Source organism: Martes martes, assembly GCF_963455335.1.
Source record: "Martes martes genome assembly, chromosome: 18".
Lineage (NCBI taxonomy): Eukaryota > Metazoa > Chordata > Mammalia > Carnivora > Mustelidae > Martes > Martes martes.
In genome coordinates this window covers 40360343-40386713 of record NC_137906.1, presented here as the reverse complement: position 1 = coordinate 40386713, position 26371 = coordinate 40360343, and the positions used below count along the sequence as shown (strand labels likewise).

General features: G+C 62.9%; 2 protein-coding genes across 3 annotated transcripts in view; one reads left to right on the top strand and one right to left on the bottom strand.

Annotated features, from left to right (window-relative positions):
* LMF1 (lipase maturation factor 1) overlaps positions 1–6533 on the bottom strand; it is an 84442-nt gene extending 77909 nt beyond the window's left edge. Inside the window, exon 1 of one of the 2 annotated variants that reach the window (XM_080831084.1) lies at positions 6293–6533. The gene's annotated coding sequence lies outside the window, so the exon portion shown is untranslated. The remainder of the gene's footprint in view (positions 1–6292) is intronic. The other variant, XM_080831085.1, reaches the window with a different exon arrangement.
* Positions 6534–16902: 10369 nt separating this feature from the next.
* Positions 16903–20390, top strand: SOX8 (SRY-box transcription factor 8; the record flags this gene model as incomplete). The annotated part of the gene is made up of 3 exons (XM_080830661.1): positions 16903–17324; positions 18698–18927; positions 19654–20390. 3 exons carry the CDS (start codon positions 16903–16905, stop codon positions 20388–20390), a joined length of 1389 nt encoding a protein of 462 aa, XP_080686787.1.
* Between the last annotated feature and the right edge of the window lie 5981 nt (positions 20391–26371).

Genomic DNA, 26371 nt, shown 5'->3' with positions numbered 1-26371 from the left:
AGAGAGCGAGCGAGCACACACACGAGTGGGGGGGAGGGAGGCACAGGGAGAGGGAGAAGCAGGCTCCCTGCTGAGCCCCAGCAGCGGCTCGATCCCAGGACCCGGAATCAAAACCAGAGCTAAAGGCAGCTGCTCAACTGACCGAGCCACCCAGATGTCCCTCACCAATTAGTTTTAAAAAGTGATTCTAAGGCAAGAAGCCTAGGAAATATCCTATCTTATCAGGAAGCCACGAACAAAGCTTGGGTTAAAATTTCAGGAAAGAAAACCTATTTAAATTTCCACTCCTGTTACAGAAATGCCTGAGTAGAAAGAAGTGAAAATGTCAAAATATCATAGCATCCAAAAGCTCAACCAACCAATTGAACCTCCAAGCCTTAGCACCCCTGCCCCGCCACCCCACCCGAGGCAGGCAGGAGTCTGCCCCACCCCAGCCCTTGAAGGCAGGAGGCTGGGGGAGCGGGGTGCGGGGTAACCCAGACGCTGATCTAGGAGAGGTGAGCAGATTCCCTAAATATCCATTACCAAGGACGTCTGCAGATACTTTCTTTAGAAACCAAAAATTGAGTTTTCTCTCCAATTCAGATGAATGTCTATAAAACTGAAACGGAATCATCCCCAAATGCCATTCTGGGCAGGAGTTTTACTGAGCACGGCTAAGCCCCGGCCTTGGCACGGCGGCGCCCAGGGCTCGCTCTTTGGAGGCGCACGCTGCGGACCGCTCTGAAGCGGGCAGTGGCACCTGTTTTTAAACCACCTGGCAGTGCTTTACAGCGAACCCTGTAAAAGCCAGCAGAGCACCTCCAAGGGCCCGCAGCACAGACAAGAAAGAGCTGACCTCCACGAGCTCTCGGAGCGGGAAGCCTCACCACCGCATGCAAGGAAGCAGGATTTCTTTTGGCTCCATGTTTCCCTCAAACTTTCCACGGAGCAGCTAGGAGTTCCGCAAGTCCAGCGCCCACCGGGCCCGGGCTCTACGGTGTGTGCGGCAAGCACCCCCCTCCGGGCCCCTGGGGTGGCAGCGAGGGAGGGGACAGCAGAGCCCTGATGGGAGGTCAACCAGCTTCTGCTTCTAGAAAGTGCAGTTCTGACTCCCCTCGAAGAGCAGCCGCTGGTCGGGTCGGAGCCCACGGAACTGGAACGAGGAGAGCCGCCAGAGCCGCCGCACAAACACTCCCGTAAAGCAAAACCAAGAATCAGCGTCCGGCCACAGCTAGCCCCGAGACCTTTCAGAGACAAGATTTTCAAAGAAATGCGATTCCAGGGACTCCGAGGTAACAGAGGGAAGCCGGATACGCAATCTGCTTACGCAGCCCCGTCCTCTGCGGCGTGGGAAACAAATGCAGCAGAGAAACGCTCACATTTCCGTGACGACCTAAGCCCGCTGACGGGTCCTTGGAACAGGCAGTGACCCTCCTTTAGGGACTCAACTGTCCCGATGTGGACAGTTTGCTAAGGACAAAAGGCAGTCCTAGCCCGACCCTGTATGTCTACTTGAACATAAAAAAACTCCTTCGGAAACTCCCTTTTCTCTACCCGCCAAGATGCGTGTTAGCAATCACCCCCCGAGCATGTGGCCCACCGATTTACATCTGAGGGGTCTCATGACTGAGTTTTTACTAAACGGCAAGAATGGCCTTTTAATGATAATAGCTAGCACCCTCGGGATCCCGAAAACCTTGTTTCCAGAATTCCTGGGAGACTCACACTGTCCCTAACCCTCCCCAGACTTGAAGGTACGTAACGGGCCACTCCCCATGACCTCGGCGCGGCTCCTTCTGCCCACAGGCCGCCTGTGCCCGTGCTTTAATTAAATGACTTTTTTACACCAAAGACATCTCAAGAACTCCTTACTGGCCATCGGCTTCGAACCCTAATGTCTCTGCCCCCAGTGCTCAGAGTCCCCTCTGGAGGCCCCCACATCACCACTCGTGGACACTCAGCAGACCGGGCCGTCACCGCAGCAGGGTCCACAGGGCCTGGGAGGGGCCATCTTCTCCGACAGACCCTCATTTAGCTCTGGGAAGTGGCTTCTCAGACCGGCTCCCACCAACCTGGGAGGCTTGATGGGGAGAAGTCTGCTAATGGGGCACATGTGGGACCCACTGTGGTGTTCGGACACACAGGGACCTAGTGGCAGCAGACGGGGCACGGTCAGAGAAGCTGTCCAGAGAAGCTCAGGCAGGAGTCCCGAGAAAGAATGAGGAAGGGACCCTCACGTCGACATGCCATTAAATAACAAGGACCCAGAATAAGACGGCACAGCAGCAGAAAGCCTCCAGACGTAAACACAGGTCACTGTGGTGTCGCCACCTACGAAGAAGCAAAGAACCAGAACCGTTTCTGCGCTCCTCGTCCCTGCTCCTGGGAGTTCGCTGAGCAGCGGGGCCAAGAGGAGCAGCTGCGGGGGCCCCTGACCAGCCCCGGTCCGCCTCACCGGGCTTCACACCACCCAGGGGACTCGTGCAGCTTGGGGGCTGGTGGCCCAGGGCCTAGACGTGTGATTACAAGGCTGGAGACCAAGCCCATCACCCACGACCGCCGAGCCCATCAGCCCCAAGCCCCCCTAAGAACCCGAAATGAAGGGGTGCGGGAGCCTCCGGGCACATGGGGGCGCCGGCAGGGGACGGGTGGCCCCCGGGCAGGGGGCAGGGCCTGGAAGCCCCGTGCTCCTTCCACACGCCCGCCCGCCCTGTGGGTGTCTTCCTTCGGCTGTTCCCGAGTCCTGTCCTTGACAACGAACCAGTAACCGGGAGTAAGGTGTTTCCCTGAGTTCCGCGAGCCGTTGTAGCAAATTATGGCTGGACAAGGGGGTCTGGAGCCCTGACTTACAGCTGGTGACAGCCTGGACGTGGGGGCGGTCTCGTGGGACCCGGCCCTCAGCTGCACTCATGCCGGACAGATAGCGTCAGAACTGCTTGTGAGGAAAAAAACCCCACATTTGGTGCCAAGAGTGTGTCAGCAGAAAAATGAAAGTGTTGGGGCGTCTGGGTGGCTCGGTTAGTTAAGCATCTACCTTCCGCTCAGGTCATGATCCTGGGAGGAAACGGCACTGGGCTCCCTGCTCAGCAGGGAGTCTGCTTCTCCTTCTGCCTCTCCCCCAACTCATGCTGCCTCTCTCTCAAGTAAATAAATAAAATCTTCAAAAAAAGGAAAGGAAAGGGAAAGCGCTTCTACTTAGGTGTCTGGGAAGAGCGTGAAGACTTCTCATCATCAACCCCAGAAGCTCTGAGAAACCTGCTCTGACTGAGAACGGAAGACCCACGCAGATCGCTGAGTCCCACGGGTGCAAGAAAACCAGAGGAAGTTCACCTTCGAGTTCTTTCTTAAAAAGTTGTTTGGGGGGGGGGGCGCCTGGGTGGCTCCGTGGGTTAAAGCCTCTGCCTTCGGCTCAGGTCATGATCCCAGGGTCCTGGGATCGAGCCCCACATTGGGCTCCGTGCTCAGCAGGAAGCCTGATTCCCCCTCTCTCTCTCTGCCTGCCTCTCTGCCTACTTGTGATCTCTGTCTGTCAAATAAATAAATAAAATCTTAAAAAAAAAAAGTTGTTTGGGGATAAATCCCAGAAAAAGAGAGAGTAAAAGAATGAAAGACAAAGAGACGGCGATGTGAGATCTGAAGACCCACGACCACAACCCAGAGGGGGGCAGGGGCTCTCGGGCAGGCGGTCTGGGTCCCGAGTGTCCGGGTCCCGAGTGTCCACAGCAAGCGGCCAGGAGTGGGGGGTGGGGAGGAAAGGGGGACACAGGTGGGAAAGTACCCTGTGGGGTCGAAGAGTACTGACAAAGACTATGCAAGAAGTCAAGGAAATTTTCTGAAGCAGGAGATGCCGCTAGGAGATGGAGGACAGAAGTGTGAGGAAGAGCCCATCCCGGCCGCAGGCTCGCGGGTGGAGGAGCAGGGATGCTCGAGACGGGACTGTAAGAACTCTCTTAAACTCTCTTAAACGCGCAGAGAACGAAGCGCAGGGCAGGGGTTCATTATGCAGCCTTGGGGTGGGGTCAGGAGTCCACAGGGACAACTATAACATTCAACATCAAGTGAAATGTGCGGACGGCCCCTATGGCATCATGGAAAACACTGGGACTTCAGAAACTGAGGTAGTGCAGGCTACCAGAAAGATCCGGAACTTTCCAGAAAGGGACCAATGCAAGATGCATGGCCACTTGCCCAGGCTCATCTGTCAGAGAACCTCATCCCTGGAAGATGGGAAACAAGTTCCTTCATACAGCTGAAAAACACTGATTCTACCCCAAATGTAGAGAAAAGACAGGAAAAAAATGCATGTCTCAAAGCAAGTGGTTCTGTGCTCAGCACAGGGCTCAAATTGTCCACTCGACCCAGCAGCTCAGAACAATCTCTTTGGGACTGGGACAGAGAAGCCCGCAGAGATCAAAGGCAGCCCCGCTCCCCAGGAAGCCTGGGCTGGCGTTAGCAGGCGGTGCCGCGGGCCAGCTCCAGGCTCCCCTGGTAACAGTCTCTGAAGCCTCCTCGGGGACCTCTGTCTCGCCCCGTCTCTTGCTAAGTGACAGCTCAAACACTCCCGACGACTATTCCACACTGTGGAGCATGAGGCAGCGCTGGCGAGAACTATGTTTACGGTAACAAAAGAGAGGGAGGCATTGCGGAAAGCCCACCGGGGGACCCCATGCTCCGCGGAATCGCTCCAGAAAGCCGGGTCTCCCCTGTGCACCAGGAGACGCAAAAGCCCGGCGTCCTCCTAGGGTGCAGCCCACGGTTCCGTGATTCTGGAAGGACAGTGCTGCTTCCTCGGAGGAGGAAAGAGCTGAGAAACGGAGCTGAGATGTTCGGTGCCCCCCGCACGGTGGAGACCGACAATGCCAGGGACCAGCACCCTCTGGATCCCCCCAGCAGAGACCACCGGCTCGCCGCGGCCATCTCAGTCTGCTCCCCAGGCCGGCTGGAGAACCTGAGTTTGAGCTCCACGGCTGGAGGGCTCAGGGCTCTTGTGCCCTTGTGGATGCAGGGGCTGGGGCCTGGAGGTGGGTTCAGTGCCCGCAGGCCTCACCCTCTGGGGCCAGGGCTGCTGTGGGCTCTGCACCACGGAGGGCCCAGGGACTCCTGGCCGGTCAAAGGAGGGCTGAGGCTCAAGCTTCACCTACCACAGGACGGAGAAGGCTGCTCAGAAGCCTCCGAACAGCGGTGAGGCTTGGGGCCAGGCCGGCCTCCACAGGCTCCCGGGCTGTGCAAGGGGCTGCCCGCGGCCCAGGTGCCGCTGCTGAGTCGGGGGCACGGGGGGCTAACCGACAAGGCTCTAGCGACAGGGGCTCTGAGGCCCCCACCCACGCCCGGGCGGAATGCGGCATCTGGCCCCCGGAAGTGCTCAAGTCGGGGCAGGTGCAGCCGCCTTTGAGCACCTTCACCTCCAACCTTCACCAGACCTGGGGGGCACGACCGCGCAGGGAGCGGGGGCTCTGCGGTGCACCTGTCCGAAGGCTGAAGGGGAGCCTGTGGGGGGGGGGGTTGGCGGAAGAGCCTCCAGGGAGAGGAGCACCCAGGGAGCTGGGTGGGGGGAGCATGGGGGAGGGAGTAGCGCTTGGGGGTCGCCCTGGGGCCAGGGAGCGTTTTTTTCGGGGGAAAGCGATCCAGACGGGAGCTTCGGGGGAGGGGGGTGTGTGTGTCCCGGAGGAGGGGCGTCGTGGAGGGGAGGGACACGAGTGGGGGGAGGAGCACGGGGGAACGTGGTGGGGGAGGCGATGTGGGAGAGGGGAGTCGGGGGGATGCGCGTCGAGGGAGAGCGTCCTGTGGGGAGGGTCGTCCCAGGGGAAGGGGGGCCCTGGAGGGGTGGGGCACGTCTGCGGGGGAGGGGGTCGGGGGACGTGCCGGGGAGAGGGGTGTGGGGTGGGGGGATAAGCCTCCTGTGGGGAGAGACGCCCCCAGGAGAAGGGGCGTCCCTGGGAGAGCGTCGCGGGGTGAGGGGCGCCCCGGAGAGGAGGGGCACGTCTGGGGGGGCGTCGGGGGAGCGCCCCTAGCGGGGAAGAGTCCGGGGAAGGGGGCCCTGGAGGGGTGGGGCACGTGCCGGGGGAGGGGCGTCGGGGGAGCGCCCTGGGGGGAAGGGACGCCCGGGGGGGAGGGGCGCCCTGAGGGGAGGAGAGGGGCACGTGCCGGGGGAGGGGCGTCGGGGGCGCTGCGGGGCCGTCCCGGGGGGGGAAGAGTGCGGGGAGAGCGCTGTCTTGGGCGAGGGGCTGTCCCGGCGTCGGGGACGGTCTGGGGGACGAGGGCGCGTGCGAAGGGGCCACAGTGACGGGAGCCCCGGGCCCCGCGGACTCACAGTAAACGAAAGCGAGGGCCCTCAGGAGCACGATCCTGGTCAGCCAGAAAGTGCCCGCTCGGAGACGGGCATTAGAGCCCGTGGGGTCGCGCCCCGGCCCCCGTCCCGGCGGAGACGCAAGTTCGGCGCCCGCATTCCCGGCCTTCCTCCTCCTCAGGGATTCCGCGGGGGCCGCCATCGCGCGGCCGCCAGTGCGCATGCGCGTGAGGCGCCGAGCGCCGGGACGCCCCGCCCAGAAAGGGAGGCCGCTCCCTCCCGGGCTGGCCACGCCCATGGGCGGGGAGCGCGCTCCAGCTCCGGGGGCGCGCGCGCCCCCCACAGGCCGCACGGCGTGCTGCAGCAGTGAGGGCAAGACGGGGCGTACCTGGAGGACCGGCGTGCACTCCATCTGTAAAGCCGCGGACCCATTCCCTCGTTGGCGCTTCCATCAGCCAGTGTTGCAGAAGCCCCCGGTGCACTTTCTCACCCACGTGGCTGCCCTCCTGGACCCTCTCTCTACGGTTGTTGGACAGCTTGTGTCTGGACAGGACCAGGGTGGGCCTGGTCAGCGTCCGCGTGGGCAGCAGAGGACCCCCGTGGGTGCTGCACTCCCTCTGCGTGCCCCTGCGGTGTATGGAGTCGCGTTCCAGGAGAGGAAGGGTTGGAGGCGGCCACTGACAGCTCAGCGTGTGTGGCCAGGAGTCTACAGGTGCCCCTTCCCATGCCCTCATCTCCGCTGTCCTGGGAGGATGTTGGGGTGACAGTTACCCAGCTAGCAGGGAGAGCACAGTCAGCGGCTGGGTCCTGAAATCCAGCCAGATCCTTCAGCTCAGGTCAGCAAAGCCCCACTAGGCAGCACCCCTACAGGCTCTCAGGCACCGCCGGCCCCCTGGAAAGTGGCACCCTGAGGATTCAGAGGAAAGAACTTGCTGACCAATGTCCCAAGCAGAACCCTGGTGAGAACACCAGCAACTCCACGTTCTGAGCACAGAGCGGCCCGGGCACCGCTCAGGAGAGGTGTGCCACGTGCTCACAGGCGCTCCTTAGAAGAACACAGGGTGTGGGGGACGGCGTGGGCATTAGACCCTTAGTGGTTAGTGGGCACACTGCGAGATGCTTGGAAGCACATCACTGACGCAAGTGTGGGTTTTCCTTATTCTTCACAACTCTTTACATATTAAAGATCCTATTCTTGTGTGTACATTGCAAATGTTTGTCCTGGGTGTTTTGTTTTGACATCTTGTTCTGAGTGTTTTGATGTATAAATTATGTATACTTGTGGGACACCTGGGTGGCTCAGTTGGTTAAGCGACTGCCTTCGGCTCAGGTCATGATTCCAGCGTCCTGGGATCAAGTCCCACATCCGGCTCTCTGCTCGGTGGGGAGCCTGCTTCTCCCTCTGCTTCTGCCTGCCACTCTGTCTGCCTGTGCGCGCTCTCTCTCTCTAACCAATAAATAAATAAAATCTTTAAAAATAAATAAATAAATAATGTATACTTGTATGGCCAAATGATCAGTCTTGTTTGATTATATCTTTACTACCTGCCGTGTGAGTTCTGCGAGGGCAGGGACTGGCTTTGGACATAGGCTCCCCCAAATCTAGGACAGACCAGCAACTTCTGGAACCTTTCTTCAGCCCTCGGCTGTCCCCCACCTGCACTGCTAGAGTGATAACACACGTGCATCTTATAGTGTGAGTTTTTAAGCAGTGCCTTTCCCCCTTTTTTGCAGTGAAAAGTTCTCCCTTCAGAGCCCAACTGCAAAGTGGGGCATGTAAAAGATCGGCAGTCGGGGAGGAGGGGTGGGCACAAACATTTTCTGCATTCTTGTGAGCTCCCAGCAGGAAAGCATGTACCCAAGGGCTCCCAGCCTTGGGGATCTGGGGGACAGTTAGTCCCAGGCAAAGCTTCCAGGTCTTTCCTGCAAAGCTACGATCTGCACCTCCCCTGCAGGGTCTGGGTGCTGTGTTTGGGATGGGCTAGCACAGCTGTCTGGGGGAGAGCAGGGAGAATTCGGTCCCCCTCAGCCCAAGCCCACTCAAGCCTCCCTGCCTTCCCCCGGATGCAGGAGGTGTTCAAGGGACAGAAGGCAAGGAAGGATAGCTCTGCCATCAGGTGTGACCCAGGGTGCTGCTTTTCAGGTGGGGACAGTCCTCACAAAGGGCCCTTTGTCCTCAGCTTCCCCTGGCCCAAGTTGCATTGTTCTCCCCCAGAGAAGGGCACAATGGGGCATTGTGTAGAGCAGAAAAGGGCCCTTGTCCAGCATCCAGCTCGCTGGGCTCCAGGCTCCCTCTCCGGGTTTACCCAGGGTGGGCGAGGCCATCGGAGAGGATGGTGGGGAGCTCATGTCCTTCTGTTTCCTCCGGGACCTGCCTTCCTGGGAGCTGACTGCAGAGGTCCGGCGAGTCTGAGGTTCTAGAACGCACAAAGGAGCGGACCTGACAGAGCAGGGCTTGCCCTGAGGAGAGGCTGGCCAGCGGCTCAGGGCTGGTCTGTTTCCACCCCGATTTGATCAGAAGTGAGCTGGTCAATTACTGAGCCGGAGAGCGGAGAGAAATATTGACACCTGCTGCACCTCAAGCCCAGCGGGAGCAGCAGACGCACAGGCCACGTGTGGTACGGTTCCCTATATGTGACACGCCCGACACGTCCAGGATAAGCAGTCCGCAGAGACAGAAAGCAGACTGGTGCTTGTCTAGGGCTGGGGGCGGGGAGTGATGAAAGAGCCAGACAGAGGCGACGGCTGCGCAGCACGGGGAGCCCGCTGAAAGCCACCCAGCGCACACTTCCAAATGCTTACATGCTCCGCCCCGTGAATTTCACTGAAACGCCTGCAAGCCCCGGGAACGCGGGGGTCTATCCCTGGAGAGGCCTCTCCCCCACACCAGGAGCCCGGGGGTAGGGGTAGGGCTCTTAAACCTACATTTTCAAGCCAAAAACTGCTGGAGGAAAAAACCTGGTTCCGGAGGGACTGGTGCGGAGCCCCGCCTGGACAGAGAGAGTGAGAAAGAGCCTAGAAGACGAGAGGAGAGAAAGGGAGGCTTCCCCGAGACGACCCATTAGCTCAAGCCTGGGGCTGGTGTCACACAGACCCGCGGACAAGCCAGAGCCCCTGGGCCCGTCCCGGGGGGCCGTCCACAGCTCCCCCAGTGCCATCCCAGAGCGGAGGCACACACAGGCCCACGGGCTGGCGGTACTCCCAGCAGCTGCGGGAGGGCTTCACGGAGGAATGAGCCCCGTGTCGGCACCTTGTCCAACTGTCCCCAGGCACCCTGGCTTGGCAGCCCCCGCTGCCTCAGGGCAATTGTTCCTGCCGTGTGTCTGCAGCTGTCTCTGGCACCCACAAGACCCCAGCTTGGGCCCGACCTAATCGCCCACCCTTCATTTACCCCAATTTTTCATGTCTTGACATCTGTTGATGGGGGGACAGAACCCACGGGCGCTAACATCTGTCACTTTCTTCTGGGGGGGTGGTCAGTTTGGGCTGATCCCACCCTGACTGTCCGGTGGCCAAGACCCTGGGTAAGGCTGGCAGGTGCCGGTGGGGGTGGGTGAGCAGGTGCTGGGCCATTTGCTGGTTTGCGGGAACTGTGACTCACGGACGGCTGTTCTGCTTGGCTCACCCGTCTCCTCTCCTGGCACCCTCGCCTCTCCTCCCGTGCCTCCACCCCAGAAGGAGATGTGGTTCTGTGTGGCCAGGCAAGGCCGGTAAGCCACAACTGCAAGGCAGAGACGAAAGCAGAAAACCAGCGTGCTGTCACATTCCGTGGCTCTAGAGCCCGATGGGACACGAGTACGTGCTCTGGAGTCAGACTCTGTCCCAGAGGAAGATTTGGAAACTGCCCAGGCCGGGGGTCACAAACAGGAGGACTGCGGGCTGAATTCTGCTTGCAGACCTGTGTCAGTTACCAGTCACCATAACAATACTGTGTAACTAACGGCCTTCAAACCAAAAATCATGGTGTCGGCCACACCGCTACCCTCCGAGCTGGGCTCAGGCCGTGCGTCTGCAGTCGGCTGAGGTCTGGGGGCAGCTGGACGCGGGCTGGATGCCGGGCAGGCTGGGTCCTCTCTCCGGAGGCCTTACAGCCTGGCCCGTAGCAGCTCCACACTCCCCTCCCGACCGGGCTCCAGACAGCATCTGCATCCAAGACCCCTGACTTGGCCCAAACTGCTTATTTCGTGGGCTTGGGGAGCTTGTGCCCACCACCCTCCAGCATTGTGCCTCACTTTCCGAGGACTCCTGCCCCATGATTCCAGCAGACAATTCACTTCTGAAAAGAACAGGTGGCATTCCTAGGAGGTGTTCTCCGCGAGGGTGGAGATGGCCCCAGCAGTGCGGACGGGCTCTCCAAGGCGCTACTTGGACTGACGAGGAGGCCCAGAGCAGCAATGAACATCAGGTGGGGGCTCCTGGACGCCCAGCAGCCCACATCCACCAGCTCACACGGGCCCCACGGTGAGCCCCTGGAAGACAGGCATTCCGGACCCCCTGCTGCCCAGAGTAAGCCCGGACTCACCCAGAGTCAAAGGGCCACAGGGGACAGAGGCGTCACGTTCCCGTGACCTCGACGCCCTCTTCTGCAGAGCTTCAGCGCCTTCTCGGGGGACCCCTGCCACTCCTCCCTCCTGCCCCTTTCCACACCCTGAGGGCGGGAGGCGGGGGCAGGCGGCCGCTCTCGCGCTGAGCCTTCCTTATGGGCTCTCAAGAACCATGAGCTTTCTGCCCCTCTGCACAAGGCTCCCGCCTGAGGGGGTCTTAATTCGACCCTCCTTCGGCAAGTTTCGATAAATAAATCCCTGGGAGACGGCGGAAATCTTTCGACAGGGTGTGTTTTAATTTGCCTTTGGCACTGCCGCGTCTCTGGAACCTTCCGTGGGGGCAGAGCCAGCCCGGGCCCCTCACTCCGAAAGAGGACTTTTCCCTCCGAGAGTTTTATTTCAAGCTAACTTCTGTCTTTCTCGGTCGTAACGGATGTGGGGCTCCGCTCCCGAGGGCTTCCCACGTGTGCATCTTCAACAGGAAGCCTCGTTAAATCTGAAAGTTGAGTTCGGAAGGACAAGCACAGCTCCCGGAACCTATCTGGGCTCGGAAGCCGGTTTTCTGGACTAAGGGTTATCTTCCGACGTCCTGGCTCCCCTCCGGCAAGGGGGTTGGGAAAGCCTCTCCAGGCCCCGTTGCCTCTCAGAGGAGCCCAGTGACCAGAGCACAGAGGAGCTTGGTGCACGGGGACGAGGACCCAGCTGCTGGAGAAGGGCAGGGCTCCTGAGCTGGGGACTGGGGTCCAGGGGGCAAGCGCCCAGAGTAGCCGGAAAGCCCAGGGTCCAGAATGAGGGTGGGGTCTGGGGCCCAGGATTCTGGAGCCTGGTATTACACAAAGCCCGTGTGCTCAGGCAAGGAAGGGAACGTATTGGCTTATGGGATGGCAGATCCCAGGTCTCTAACACCTCAGCGGACTCGGTTTCCCCCTCGATATTGCTGGCACCCGGCCTGGACACCTCGTGTCCGAGGAAGGCTGTATTCGGAGACCCCTGGGACCCTGCCTGAGGACGGTTTTTTTTGGCTACAGAAAGAGCGTCTGCCTCCCGTCAAAGACACACACCAAAACCTGAATGTCGCTGGTGGAGTCAGCCCCCCAGGTCCAGGCCGGGGAGAGGAGAGATGGATAGGCACAGCTGGAGGCCGGGGCCAGTGGTGGGGGGGTGTCACTACCAGCAGGGGGTGACCGGAGGCCTGGGCAGAGACCACAGCTGTTCTCAACACATCTGTGTAGCACATGTCACTGGACAGGCCGTGTTCATTGGGGCTCAGCCCTCTGGGTTCAGCATCGCCCTCTCCCCAAACTTTTTCCAAGAACGGCCACACAGAGGGTCCCACTGGGCCATTAGCAGTCATCCCTGGGCAGGGTGGCTTTCCTCCCAGGAGGCTTCAGAGCTGGTGACAAGGTGCAGAGACAGAGCTGGGGCCACCCCTACCTAAAGGCTGGGCGGGGTCCTGAAGATACACGAGCTTGAGCGGGAGCCCCTCTCTGGAGCAAGCCGCTCAGCACCCCCCACAGGCTGGCCCGCAGCACGAAGGTCTGTGGCGGAGGGAGCAGAAGCCGGCGGGATCTTCCTTCTAGTGTCCTCCACACGCAGAGCAGAGAAGGCCCAGGAACAGACACAGCCAGCTCCCAAGTGGACATCAGCCCAACCAAGGGAGGGCTTTGACCCAAACCAGAATTTCCACGCCAGCTGGCAAACTAAGTCGGGGTGTCTGAACAAAAACCTTGGCCCAGAGCCCTGATGTTCTGTTACTGAGGGACACTGGACTCCTGGCGCCCCCAGGAGCCCCCTCTCCTCTCTCTCCGGAGACCCAGCGGGGCAGGACGAGGCTGTCTTTATGGAGCCGCTGCTCGGGGCTGATTGCTCATCTTTGTCTGGGACTTTCGGTTTCTGCAGACCAGCCAGTAATTAAAAGCACCAATTAATCTCTGAGACTGAGCCGGGGGTCCCAGGATGTGATGCCAACCGCCTCGGGCTGGCTCACGGAGAGGCCCAGGTCACGACTGCAGACACACAGGGGACATGCCGTCCCTGGGGCTCAAGAGCCCCTGTGGCCCGCCCCCAGTACCTTTCTCTGAAAGACCATACACACTACGGACACGGCCTCCCAGGGTGTCCAAGATTTGGGCTAGGCAGGGGGTGGGCAGAGACGTCTGGGCGCTTCGAGCAGTGAGAGCACAATGCTCACTTCCATGGCGGGCAGCCCTTCCTTCCCACTCAGCCTCTCCAGGGCCCACCACACACACACGCACACACACGCATGTGCACATGAGTACACACACGTACACATAGTGGCACACGCACATGGGCATGCCTGCACATTTACTTGGGCGAGCACACACATGCACACATACTGGCACACAGGCATGCACAACCCAGGTGAACACACACGTGCACACACAGGGCACGTGCACATGCACACATAGGGGCACATGCATGTGCACATGGGCATGCACACACACGCACAGACACAGGGGCACATGCACACGCACACAACCAGGCACACACACACGTGCTTGCACGGGGACGTGTATGCACACAGGCGCACACATGTGCACACATGGGGTGCACACATGTGGGCACGAGCTTTCTGAGCTTCCCTAGAAGCCAACAGGTGGGAGGGTTGGGGGTCTTCTGCCTGGAAAAGGTCTCCCTGGAACCCTCTGGGCCTGGACCAGCCCAGGCTTGTCGGCACAGCAGTGTTTGCCAGCCTGTACGCCCTTCTTCACGGGTGCCCTTGGGGCCCTGCCAAGGGTGTAGGTCTAGAATCCTCATCTGCATTGGCCTTCCTATGCCCCAGGGGCAGGGATATGGTTCACACCTGGCCTATCAGATCACATCCCTGAGACTGCAAAGGCCACCGGGTGAAGTTGGGGTGGGTGGGGGCAGGAAGGAACAGCCAGGAGGTGGACTGAGAGGAGGTTCAAAGAGCTGTCCCTCAAGTTTGAAATCACTGTAGCTTCACTCTTTCTCAGATACCCTATGCTCTCTGCTGCCTCAGGGCCTTTGCACATGTTGCCGCCCCCCAACCTCCTTGCCATTGAGGAGATGGTCTTTCCTCCTTCTTCCAGAAGTTGGAAGCTTCAGGTCTCAGCTGAATTTTGCCTCCTCAAAAGACCCCTTCCCAGACACACACACACACACACACACACCCCTCTGCCGTGGTGAGTGTCGCATCTCCTTGGTGTTTGCCCACTAAAGCTCCTGGCACAAAACAGATGCTTCATCATTACTGAGGAATACAGGAAGCAACCGCAGTCACCCCTTTCTCTGAACATTACACCCGCGTACCCGCTCAAGGCCTGCCTAGCCACTAAGGGCATGCACTGAGGTCAGCACTAATGGAAGAGGAGGCTGGATGGCACGCTGGTAAGTATACGGGCCTTCCAGAAGGCCAGGAGGCTGTGGAGTACGTCTGCGTGCCACCCTATGTGTCCATAGCCTGCGCTGGGCCGATGAGCTTACACCTGAATGCTGCCTTGTGGGGAAGGGCATACACACAGCCAGCCCAGTACGGGCCTGGCAGGATTTGCCCTCCCTAGCCATCCTGTAGGAGTCATGAGCCGTACATACATGACAGGCATGGCCCACCAGCCCTACCAATCCCCGGGGGCAGTCGCTGCAGCCCCGTGGAGCTGAGGGTGGGGCCTAGGACCTGTACGACCCGGGGCTGGGACTGCCCCTGCCTGGTGGTCACCTGCCCATGACCCTCTGGGCCAGTGGGGAGCAGGGAGAGGCTGCCTTACCTGACGCCTCCCATGCCGTCTGTGCTTCCTCTCTCTGCGCACAGCAGATCCGGTGCCCGGTGGTACACTGGATGCAGGGAGGGGTGGGACCTGTTTTCTCGGAGGTCCAGGTCTGCCAACCTCAACCCTTCTCCTGCCTGCATTTGCAACAGGTCCCCATGGGCCAGTAAGATGGATGCACACCCTCAGGCGATCCCCGTTTGGGCCTCCCTCAGTCCTCCAGCTGCAGAGTGCAGACCCCAGTTGGAGGGCAGGACCTCGAGGGGAGGCCGCTGCAGGCGAGCAGGTAAGGATGTTCCCCGGCAGGTGACAGAGCCAAGGGAGGCCGGCCACAGGACAGGAGACAAGAGCACAGGCCAAGCCCAGAGGCTTCAGCTCTGCCACCCTGGGGCCCTCCATCAGCGCTGTTCACCTTAGACAGCAACAGCGTCCCATCCCCGTGGCACTGGCCCATAACGCACAATATCAGGTTCCCTGATGTAGGGCAAGCAGCCGAGCCCATCCTGTGCCTTGGGGTCACTTGCAGGTGACAGGAAATCTGGGCTCCTCCCTCTTAGACTCTGAAGTGTCCCCACAGAGGGGCTGGCATGTTCCCATGCACAGCTGTGGGATCCCTGGGCATCCCCCAGAGTCCCTGAGGTGAAGGCTTCATCCCTAGACGGGCAGCCCAGGTGGACAGGGCTCCAAGGCCCAAGTGCGAGCTAAAGGATTGGCAACCCTGGTGGCGAGAGCAGGCCTGGGTGGGGCCAGGAGGCCTGCCCTGGGCAGTCCGGGGCTCGGTGGTGGACCCGGGATCGGTATATGAGCACTCGGAGACTCTTCCGCGGACCCACCGACTTTAAATTTGGAGTTTTCTGGTAGCACACCCACTCCGTTCCGGGCATCGCCCCTTCGCTGCAGCGGCCAGTGGCCCGGGCGTCCAAGACTCTGAGGAGGGGCGCGCGGCTGGGGAATCGGGCGCCCTTGTCTAGGGTCACCCAGGGCGCGCGAGCCACAGCTCGCAGCCGCACGTGTTCCCACTCGGCCACCCGAGGGCCTGTGGCGAAGCTCTGGGCGGCCGGTTCGTCGCCTCCCCGAGGGTTTGGCAAAAGAATCTGAACCGCCCCCGGGGACTGCCAGGCCCAAGGCCAACTCGCGGGGGCGGCCTCGGGCGGGGACTCGGAGCCGCGGCCCGGCTCTAGCCTCCGGAGAAATGTCCCCTCTCCGACCCGGCGCCCCAAGCCCCGCGGCACAGCCCGCCCCCTTCCCTCCAGGCTGGCGCGCCCACCTCCCCCACCGAAGGCGCCCCGGGGCGGCCATCACCTTCGCGGGACCACCCAGGGCCGCCCAGCCGGAGAGCCTCAGCACCCCCCCCCACACCGGGTCAGGCCCGGAAGGCCCTAGGCCCCCGCGTCCGGCCACGCCATCCGCCGGGCGGCCCCAGGGACTCCGCAAGTTGGGTCAGCTCAGTCCCTGCCCAGCGCTCCCGCCTCCCTCTGCTGCCCGGCTCCTGCGGCCGCTCCCCCGCCCGCGCTTTCCCCGCTCATACCCGGACTGGGCGGGGGACCTGGGGTCGTCCAGCTCCGGGCCGCGGCCCTCGGGCGCGCTTTACCTGGACGTGCGCGGCGCGCAAACCAAGGGCGCGGGGAGGGTCTTGCCCGGCGCGCTGGCCCTGCGGGCGGGGAGCCCGGGCTTTGAGGCCACACGGCCGAGCCAACCCTCCCCCGGGCTGCAGGCGGGCAGGAGTTGACCCCGGCGCCTCTGGGTTGCGGGCGAGACGTCGGGGCTCGGGACCGGCAGTGGGGGAGGCCCTGGAGGACCCGCCTCCAAGCGGAGCGGGCTTCTCCGGGCTTGGCGACCCGGCCGGGGGCGGCGCCCGCAGGAGCCGCGACGCGCCTCGCAGAGACACCCCGGAGCGCCCGCCGTCCCCGGTCCTCGACCCCTTTCCCTCCCCGACCCGACTGGAAAAGGGGCCCCAGGCGCGGGGCGGCGCGGGGCGGGGCGCGCGGGGGCGCAGGGGGAACCGCGGCACTTTCTTCGGGTGGGGGAGGGGCGGGCGCCACGCTCCGCCCCCGGGGGCAGCGGGGCGCGCGCCGGCCAATGAGGAGCCGGGGAGGGGGCGGGGCCTCGCGGCCGCCGCTTAAAGAAACTTGTTGCGGGTCCTCGGTCGGGACGGAGCTGCGGCGGCGGCGGCGGCGGCGGCGGCGGCGGCGGGAGGCCCGGGTCGGGCGGCGGCGGCGGCGGCGGCGGCGGGGACGCAGGTCGGGCCACGGCGCGGCGACCTCGGGTCCCGGAGCGGCCGCGGCGCAGCTGAGCAGCGGCCCCGCGGGTCCCGGTGCGCGCCCGTCCGCGCGCGGCCCCGATGCTGGACATGAGCGAGGCCCGCGCCCAGCCGCCCTGCAGCCCGTCCGGCACCGCCAGCTCCATGTCGCACGTGGAGGACTCGGACTCGGACGCGCCGCCGTCGCCTGCCGGCTCCGAGGGCCTGGGCCGCGCGGCGGGCGCGGGGGGCGGCGTCCGGGGCGACGCGGCCGAGGCGGCGGACGAGCGCTTCCCGGCCTGCATCCGCGACGCCGTGTCGCAGGTGCTCAAGGGCTACGACTGGAGCCTGGTGCCCATGCCGGTGCGCGGGGGCGGCGGCGGCGCGCTCAAGGCCAAGCCGCACGTGAAGCGGCCCATGAACGCCTTCATGGTGTGGGCGCAGGCGGCGCGCCGCAAGCTGGCGGACCAGTACCCGCACCTGCACAACGCCGAGCTCAGCAAGACGCTGGGCAAGCTGTGGCGGTGAGTGCGCGGTGCCCGGGTGTGTGTGCGCGCGTGTGCAGGGGCGGGCCCCGCAGCCGCGCGGGCGGGCTGCGAGCGGTTCTGGGGGAGGTGCGCAGGGGCCCTGGAGGTGGCCCCGCGCCCGGCCTCGGCTCTGCTCCCAGTGGCTGTTCCCAGGGCCAGTCCCAGTGGGAAATCCCTCTTTGACCGGAGAGTCGGCACCCGGGCTGCGCAGGTGGTCAGGGCCGCGGAGGGCTGCCGGGCAAGTGTGCAACCCCTAGCGCGCTCCCTCGGTCGCCAACAGCCTGCTGGAGGCTGGGATGGCACGCGGGGATTGGGGATCCCACGCGTGAGCGGCCCCACAGTCTGGAGGCCTGGCCCTCTCCAGGGGAAGGCGGCTTGTGTCTGGAAGCAGGACCCAGGAGCAGGCAGGGTAGTGCCCTCTGGAAGTGTCCCTCTTTGGAAAGGGCTCCCCTCCACTCTGACCACCATGTGGGGAAGTCGAGGCAGTTGGAGGGGTGCATGTCTGTTCAGCTGGGACGGTCCCCACAGCTTTTTCCTCCTTTCCCACCTCTGCACCCTGTGCATGGAAGGATGAGAGATACAGGAGGGGTCCAGCGCGGGCACGCTGTGCACGTACGTGGGGATGGCGAAGCTGGACATTTTTGCAGAAAGTAGGACAGCAGTGGTGCTGAGAACTGCCTATCCCCACCAAATGTGTTCTATTCTACTTGGGTTTAAAATGGGTGGCTGTGGGTTTGGGGCACTGGCTCCCCTTTCCTGCCCCTCTCCTTGGGAGTGGGCACTGGGAGTTGGGACGTCTGTCCTCTGCGTGCCTGTCTCTGTCTGCTCTGGGCACAGTGGACTCCGGCAGCCCTGCGGCCTGTCCCGTAGGCGGTTGGAGGTGAGTTTCTGGAAAGGTTTGAGAGGACTGTGTGTGTCCTGAGCCTCAGTGAGGATCACACGGGTTTTGCCAGTGTTCCTGGGGGTCTGGGAAGCCCAGATGCCCGTGGAATCCCTGCCTGTTCCCAGGAAGTCTCGCTTTGTCCCCGGTGTGTTCTCCGCTGGGTTCTGCCTCCTCCCCGCCTGCCTTAGAAAGCCCCAAAGGGAGGGGACTTACACAGGCTCTGAGCGAAGGGAAGTAAGACGATGATGGAGATGAAAAGGTTTGGGTCTTGTTGTAGCACGTTCCTGTGACCCTGGTGAGAACAGATCTCACCGGAACTCCTCGCTGGCCTGAGCGCCCTGTCTCCAGGGAGGGGAGAGCCTGCCCGGTACCTGCTGAGGTGCGGGGGCACGCACAGGCCTCCCTGTGAGTGTCGGGGTGGGTGAGTCCCTGCCCCCAGGGCAGCACGGGGACCCGGGCCATCCCACTTCTGCCCTCTGTGCGGCAGCTTGCTGAGCGAGAGTGAGAAGCGCCCCTTCGTGGAGGAGGCAGAGCGGCTGCGGGTCCAACACAAGAAGGACCACCCGGATTACAAGTACCAGCCGCGCCGCAGGAAGAGCGTGAAGACGGGCCAAGGCGACTCTGACTCCGGACCCGAGCTGGGCCCCCACCCCGGCAGCGCCGTGTACAAGGCCGATGCAGGCCTGGGTGACCCACACCACCACAGCGACCACACAGGTGGGCTCCTGGGGCCCCACAGCAGGTGCCTGCCCCAGCAGGAGAAGTGGGGGTCTCGGCATCTGCTGAGATGGGTAGTTGGGGTGGGAAGAGGGGCTCACTCCCAGGGCAGGTGGCTCTGAGATAATCCCAGGTTCCCTGATGCACACGGGTGGCCGGGGGTCTGCTTAGCTCCCGCCGAGCACTAAGGGCCTCGCAGCTTTGCTGTGGTCCGGCGCTGGGTGGTGTGGGTGTGTTCTGCTCTGCCTGAAGGCGTTTCTGCTTCCACTGGCCTTCCTGCTGGCGCTGACCCGGCACTCCTGCCCCTGGCGCGGCAGTCGGCTGCCCAGCTTTAACATCAGACAGACGAGGAGGATCCTGGCCAGCCGAGCAGTCTCGGTCAAGCCGGCCAAAGCTGTGAGCCTCGGGAGAACACGTTTTGTGTGGGTCCCGTCGTGGTCGTGGGCGGGGGGCCGGGCACTTCTTTTCCTTTCCCCCACCTTGGTCTTCACAGCGGGGCCTCTGCAGCCCCAGCTTTTGCCCTAGAACAGGGCTTGACGGAATTTGCTCGGCCAAGGAGTGAGGTCTGGGTCTGGCTGTGCTGGAATTTCTGGGAAACAGAAACAAAAAGCCGTTGATTTCTACCTGCGGCAGTCAGCGGGCTTGTGTTCCTCCGGGTGCGCGTCGCCGGCCTGGCCGGCCCCCCCCAGAAGAGGCATTCATCTCTGAAACGTGCTCTGTCCCCAGGGCAGACCCATGGGCCGCCCACCCCACCCACCACCCCCAAGACAGACCTGCACCACGGGGGCAAGCCGGAGCTGAAGCTGGAAAGCCGCCGCCTGGCGGACAGCGGGCGTCAGAACATCGACTTCAGCAACGTGGACATCTCGGAGCTGAGCAGCGAGGTCATCGGCAACATGGACACCTTCGACGTGCACGAGTTCGACCAGTACCTGCCCCTCAACGGCCACTCGGCCCTGCCCGCGGAGCCAGGCCAGCCCGCCGCCAGCTCCTACGGGGCTGCCTCCTACTCACACTCGGGGGCGGCAGGCATCGGGGCGTCCCCCGTGTGGGCCCACAAGGGGGCCCCGTCGGCCTCCGCGTCGCCCACCGAGGCGGGCCCCCCGCGGCCGCACATCAAGACGGAGCAGCTGAGCCCCAGCCACTACGGAGACCAGTCGCACGGCTCCCCGGGCCGCGCCGACTACGGCTCCTACAGCGGCCAGGCCAGCGTCACCACGGCCGCCCCCGCCGCGGCCGCCAGCTCCTTCACCAGCTCGCAGGGCGACTACACCGACCTGCAGGCCCCCAGCTACTACAGCCCGTACCCCGGCTGCCCGTCCAGCCTCTACCAGTGCCCCTACTTCCTCCCTTCTCGTCGGCCCTACTCCTCACCCCTGCTCAGCGGCCTGTCTGTGCCGCCTGCCCACAGCCCGCCCGGCAACTGGGACCAGCCCGTGTACACGACCCTGACCAGACCCTGAGGGCGCCGTGGCCCCAGGGAGGGGACTGGCGTCGGTGAGGGACAGCCTGGATCTCAGCAAGGACGGATGGAGCCTCCGGTCTCGCGGAGGGGTGCGCTAGCGAGGGCGGGCCGGGGGCGGCGGGCGCAGGCTGAAGTGTGCCGGGAAGCCTCGCTTCGTAACCGGCACGCGGGGCTTCCAGATCTCCGCGCTCCCTGTGGCCGACAGAGCCCCTTTCCCGCGCTCTCTTCGCCGTGGCTGGCCACTCTGGGACCAAGGACCGCCATCGGGCCCTCTTCCCTGCTGACACCAGCGCCTCGGTTTTGCCTCTCGGTGGACGGAGCAGCCACAGCACAGACCAGAAAGGAGGGAGGAGGCATGGGGTCTCGGGCCTCCTGCGCTCCAGGGTCCCCGCCCGCCTCACGTGCACGGACACCTCCAGGGGACCCCGCTGCAGGAGCCCCTCTGGGGACCGGCCCGTCAGCTCTGAGGTGCTGCCTGCCATCAAGGCTCTTCCTGGCAAGGTTTGGCTGCGACTAACACGTCTCTCTTTTTATTTTATTTTTTTAATTTTTATTTTTGAAGCTTAAATACATTCGATTTGTTTGGGAAGCTGTTGAAGTGTATTTATGTTTTGTATAATTTTATCTTTAATTAATGAAGTCATTCGTGCTGAGAGTAGAATAAAGACAAAACGGAGGCCGGCTGCTGAGGGCTGGGAGGACAGGCCACCCCACCCCCGAGCTCCAGGCCCCTCCAGGGACCCCCGCCCCCGCCCAGGGAGAAGGGATTTGCCTTGCGGTGTCTCTGACCTGGTTGGGGCGCCCCGGCCCTGGTGCCTCTGCCCGACGTTTGGCAGGCGGGGCTGTGGCTCCAGCTGGTCGCGGCCCAGGACGGGGATTTCCTGGGACGGGGCGGCTCGTTCGTCGGCGGGGCTCTTAGGAACCAGACGCCACCTACAAGCTGTGAAGCTAAAACCTTGTCCACTGAAGTATTTAGAGGCTTAGTCTTAGAGGAGTAGCCCCTGCTTCTGCTGTGTGCCGAGCACTGACCGCGCCTACTTCATGGAAACTTGTGCCTTTCAACTTTGTACATACAGAGACGTCTGAGAAGTCGCTTCTTTTTACTTTTTCTACTTTTTCCTACCTTTTTCTAGAAACAATTTTTTTCTTTTTTCTTTTTTCTTTTTTTTTTTTTTTTTGCCTGTCTCTTCCTGGGCGTGCGGGCAGGGAACTACGGCTCGTCCTCACGCCGACTCTGCCGCTCCGCGTGGCGTCTGGCCTTCCGCCGTCACTACCTGCTGTGTTCCGCTGCTTTCTGACCAAGCAACGCTAACTTTTGTACAGACCAGTTTGATAAAATTAAAAAAAAAAAAAAAGCTTTTTATCTACTTGGGCTGCGTTTTGTGTGTTGCTTTCTGTACGTCTGGGGTCTCGTGTGGGAGGGCCTCGGCTGAGGCAGGAGTGGGGTTCGCCCCTGGCCCTCCTGGGAGGATGTGGGCACCAGGAGCCCCACTAGGGCAGAGACAGTGCCCCAGCCCTGGGGCACAGCCAGGCACCCCCCCCCCCCTGCCTTCCAGGAGCTGCATCTGCCTCTGAGCAAGTCTCAGGCCCCAGGCTGCTGGCTGGCCAGCCAGAGTCTTCCTTCCCCGGCCCCCCACCCCTGCCCAAGGCCTATTCAGTAGGCAAATCGGGTCCAATCTGGGGCCATGGTTTCCTCCCGGGCAAATCCCAGAGTTGGGTTTCTGGGTGGCTGACGGCATTTTTCGGGCCCTGGCGCCCAGCCAAGCTGGGAGCTGGGTGAATGCTGCCCTGCAGGCGCCAGGCGGGGTTGTCCGGTTAGCTGACTGTTTTAAGAGAGAAATGCTTGTGGGGAGCTAGAGCAGGCAAGGGGCGGCCTCACCCCCTGCCGGGGCCGCCCCGGCACATGCAGCCGGCTTCAGGGCTTCACCAGGCTGGGTGCACCGCTGCCGGGCCCTGGGGATGCGTCTGGGGCCGAGATGAAGATCGTGCTTCTCACGAGGACCCAGATCCCTGAAACAACTGGCTCTGTGATTCCAACGGGGGAGGGGGGCGCCCAGCCCGTCTCCTTGTCTGCCAGCCGCCCGTGTGGCTGTGATCCAGGGCGCGGACCTCACCCTGCGCTGGAGAGCCTTGTCCCGGGCCTGCCAAGAGTAGTCTTGGGGAAGAGCTGCCTGGATTTACGAGGGTTCGTGAGGTCTGGGGTGTGCCAAGCCTCCTGGGCCAGGCGGGGTCTGCAGGGGGCTGCAAGCCAGGCTCAGGGATGCCTGTGTGGGGCCGGTCCAGCATGTCCTGGTGCAGCCGAGGGCTGTCCAGGTCCATATGGCCCTCCAGGCTCTCACATGGACACCCCAAAGCAAGGAAAGCACCCGCATCCAGCTCCCTGACAGAGGGAGAGAGGCCGCCCCTTCGCTGCTCTGGGATCCATCAGGCCATGCCAGGTTCCTGGGGGCGGGGGGCCCTGCCGGTTCAGTTTGCACTTGGAGGGGCTCCTGCGCATTGACTCCCGGGGGTGTGGCCCTTCCTCCTGCCAGCCTGCCTGGTGCAAAGGCCCCAACGGCCCTGGGTCCCAGCCCAGGCAAGCCTCCGGTGGGTTTCCTCCCTCTGAGCTCATGGAGTTCCAGGGAGAACGAGGACCGCCACCACCATTCTGGCAAAGCCGTGCCTCCCCCCGCCCCCCGCCCCCTGCCCTCCGGGGGCCAGGCCAGTGGGCTCCCTGTCTGCACGTTCTCAGGCATTGGAGTCCTGGGGGCGAACGCCGAATGCAGGGTCCCCAGTGACGTCGCCAGGAGGCAAGGTGGATCCCTCGGTGGGGGTGCGGGATCAGGGCCGCTGGGAGGGGTCCCAGGGGCTGCCCTGGTCCTCGGGCTTGGGAGGGTTTTTCCAGGGAGCTCCCAGCAGACAACATCATTCACAAGGCTGGCCTCGCCCCACCTTGCCCAAGGCCAGGGCGGCTGTTGCGCAGCTTGTCCAGGGCCGCGTCCTCAGGGAGAGCGTCCCCTCGGCCCATCCTGGGGATGAGCTGGCGGGAAAAGTTCCTCATTTTTCATTTCCTTCCCCAGAGCAGAGCACATTGCCTCTGATCTCAGCTGAACAGAATGCCCTATTCAGAGACAAAGGGGAAACAGCCTTATGACCCAGACCCTGCTCTGGTAGATTGGGAAAGCCCCCCACCCCCAACCCCGGGCCTGCTCACAATCGCTCTTCCTGGGATGATATCTGCTTTCAGGAGTGGATTTTCTGTTTGGATGTGAGTTCACGGCTGGCACGGCTGGCAGCTCAGGGGAGGGCCTGTGTCCTCGGAGCAGCTGCCGGGGGAGGCCCACGCCCCCCCACCCAGGCCTGTCCCTGGGGCACACTCCACCCCCACCCTGCCTGCTTTGACTTTTGGCCACATCTGGGGGACGGCAGCCAGGGCAAGTGTCACAGACTCAGGGACGTGCCTTGCTATGTGGACCCCTGTCCTCCCTCCCCAGCGTCTGGCCCAGGGCCTCCAGGCCGGCCCTGGATAAAGGATCTTCACGGACCTCGTCTGCGGCTGACCGGGTCTGCAGGGGCTGTGGGCCACACATCAGGGCTGGCGTGACGTGTTTGTGGGTGGTGACTGACGGCCACTGGACAGCCTCCTGGGACACTTTCCACCAGCCTTCAGGGGAAACCTGTGCTGGCCAGGACTGGTCTCAGGGCCATGGAGACAGTGGTGTGAGATCCCCTACTCCCACCCCTGGGGCCAGTGTAGACCCCAAAACAAGGGAGAGGGAGCTGCCGCCGCAGGCATGTGGGGAAGGAGACATTTCCCTGTGCCCTGAGCCTGGGCGTCTGCTTCTCCCTGCTGGGCACAGCCCTGCTGCCCCTCAGGCCCCGCCCCCCCCAGCCTGCCCTGCAGCTCCAACCCTGTCCGGAGGACAGCCGGGTGGCTGCCGGGAGCTGCAGGGACCCACCCCAGTCCCCTCGCTGCCTCCCGGAGAGAGGAAGTCAGGCAAAGAAGAGGAGCATCGTGGTTCTGTGTTCTGGAGACTTCACGTCCTCATGCCTCCCGCTGCTCTGTCGCCCTGGGCCACAGCCCGCCTGCTTGCGGGATCCCTGGATCCTGGAGGGAGCAGATGTGCAGACCAACCCCTCCCAGGATGGGCTGCGAGACCCGGGGTCCCTGAGGGGACGCCCCGGGAGCCTTCCAAGGAGAGAAGACTCGCATGGCTCTGCCCTCCTGGGAGGACCTTCCGGTGCTGAGAGCCCAGCCCAGCTCACCCCCAGCCCATTTGTCTCCAGGAAGAGAGGGAGCGGGGCTCTGAGGGGCTCCCCAGCTCCTGCCTTCCCTGCAGCCTCTGAGTTCCCAGCAGGAAGATGGGAACCGGGGGCTCTTGGTGAGATTAGGAGCCGGCTGTGGCTGCGACCCAGAGCTCCGCACAGAGGCCCTAGAGTGACTGTTAAGCACGTTACTACCTCTGATCACACACTTCTTTTTGCTCACCCGCACAGGAAGGTGGGTTAGTTGGTTAGAAAATTCAAAGTAAACCAGGCAGAGAATGTGGAATCAGAAGCCCGGGGGAGTGGGGGGCACCTCTCCCTCCTGCTGCACGGGGGTGTCTCACAACCCCCCACACCCCAGGCAGGCCAGGCCAGGGGTCCGGAGCTCTGTCCCTTGCCAGTCGTCTCTGTGTGCCTCTGCTTCCTCCCGTGACCGTGGGATGGTGACAGCCTCGCAGAGGGGCTCTGAGGATTGACCAGGCTTGGCACACGTGACAGACACACGTGACAGGTACCTTCCTGCCCTGTGCCGCTGGGGCCTTGACTCCCTTCCCAGGGCTCAGCTCAGCCTCCCTCCCTCCTGCACCCACGCTGGGCAGCCCGGAGCGGAGGTGGGGGGGGGCGCGGGGGGGGGTGCTGTCCTGTGTGTGGCAGACGCACCCCAGCAGCCCCAACCTTTGGGGGGGTGGTGCTGGGCTGGAATCCAGTGCCGCCGATGCCCCCGGTGGGAAAGTGCAGGACGCCGGGTGGGCATGGTGGCTACGAAGTCCGGTCTGGGCTCTTCCCCCGCCGCGCGTACGGGAGCCCCGCTCCCCAGCTCCCCTCAGGCCTGGATGCAACCAGGCCTGCGGGGCTGCAAAGGGTTAAGGGGTGCACGGCCCGGCGGGAGTGCGGGCGGGCAGGGCCTGCGGCGGGCAGAGCAGCCGGGCTGGTGCGGGGCCAAGCGCTGTGGCGAAGGCGCTGCATTTTAATGAATCATTATTGCCGGGGAGGTCTTTGTCTTTCTTTATCCGGTGCACAATAAAAGAATTAATTAGACAGAAAATGGCAGGGCAAGGAACTGACAAGTCATTAAGGGTTGCTGAATGACCGATGAGATGCGCGCCGGGCTGGGTTTCGGCTCCGGAATGATAATGGCCGGGCCGGGTGCTTTGTATGCGCGACCAGCCGGCCTCTGTGCGGGCTTTGTGGGCGCTGGCATTGTGGCCGGCCGGGCGGCGGGGGCAGGCCTGAGCCCCAAAGGCAAAGCGGGTAGTGGGAACCGCAGACAAAACTGGCGTATTAATTTTTGTGTGCAGACACGGCAGTAAATATTTGGATGCGAAGGGACTTGGGGATGGGCGTTCCGGCCCCTGGACTCTACTTCCCGCTGGGGGTGGGGTACAGAGGCTGGCATGGGGGCGCGTCCCCCACGGTGAGAGAGGCAGAAGGCAGGGGTGGGGGGAGGAGAAGGAGGGGAGAGGAAAGGGGGGAGACCCAGAAGCTCTTCCCAGAGCCAGGCTCCTCCTCCCTGAGCTGCTGTCATGCTCATCCAGACGTCACTAGGAAAAAAGTGCCACCCACAGATCCGGCTCTCCCACCCAGAAAATTTGAGCTCCTCGGGGGGCTGGGGTGCTAGAGTGGAGAGTCTGTGAAGGGGGGCTCATCAGGGGCCCCGCTGGCCGAGGTTCCTGGCCCACGGAGTGGGGGCTCAGTGCCTCTGTCCCCATGAGCCACGGCTCCCTGGGGGCTGGA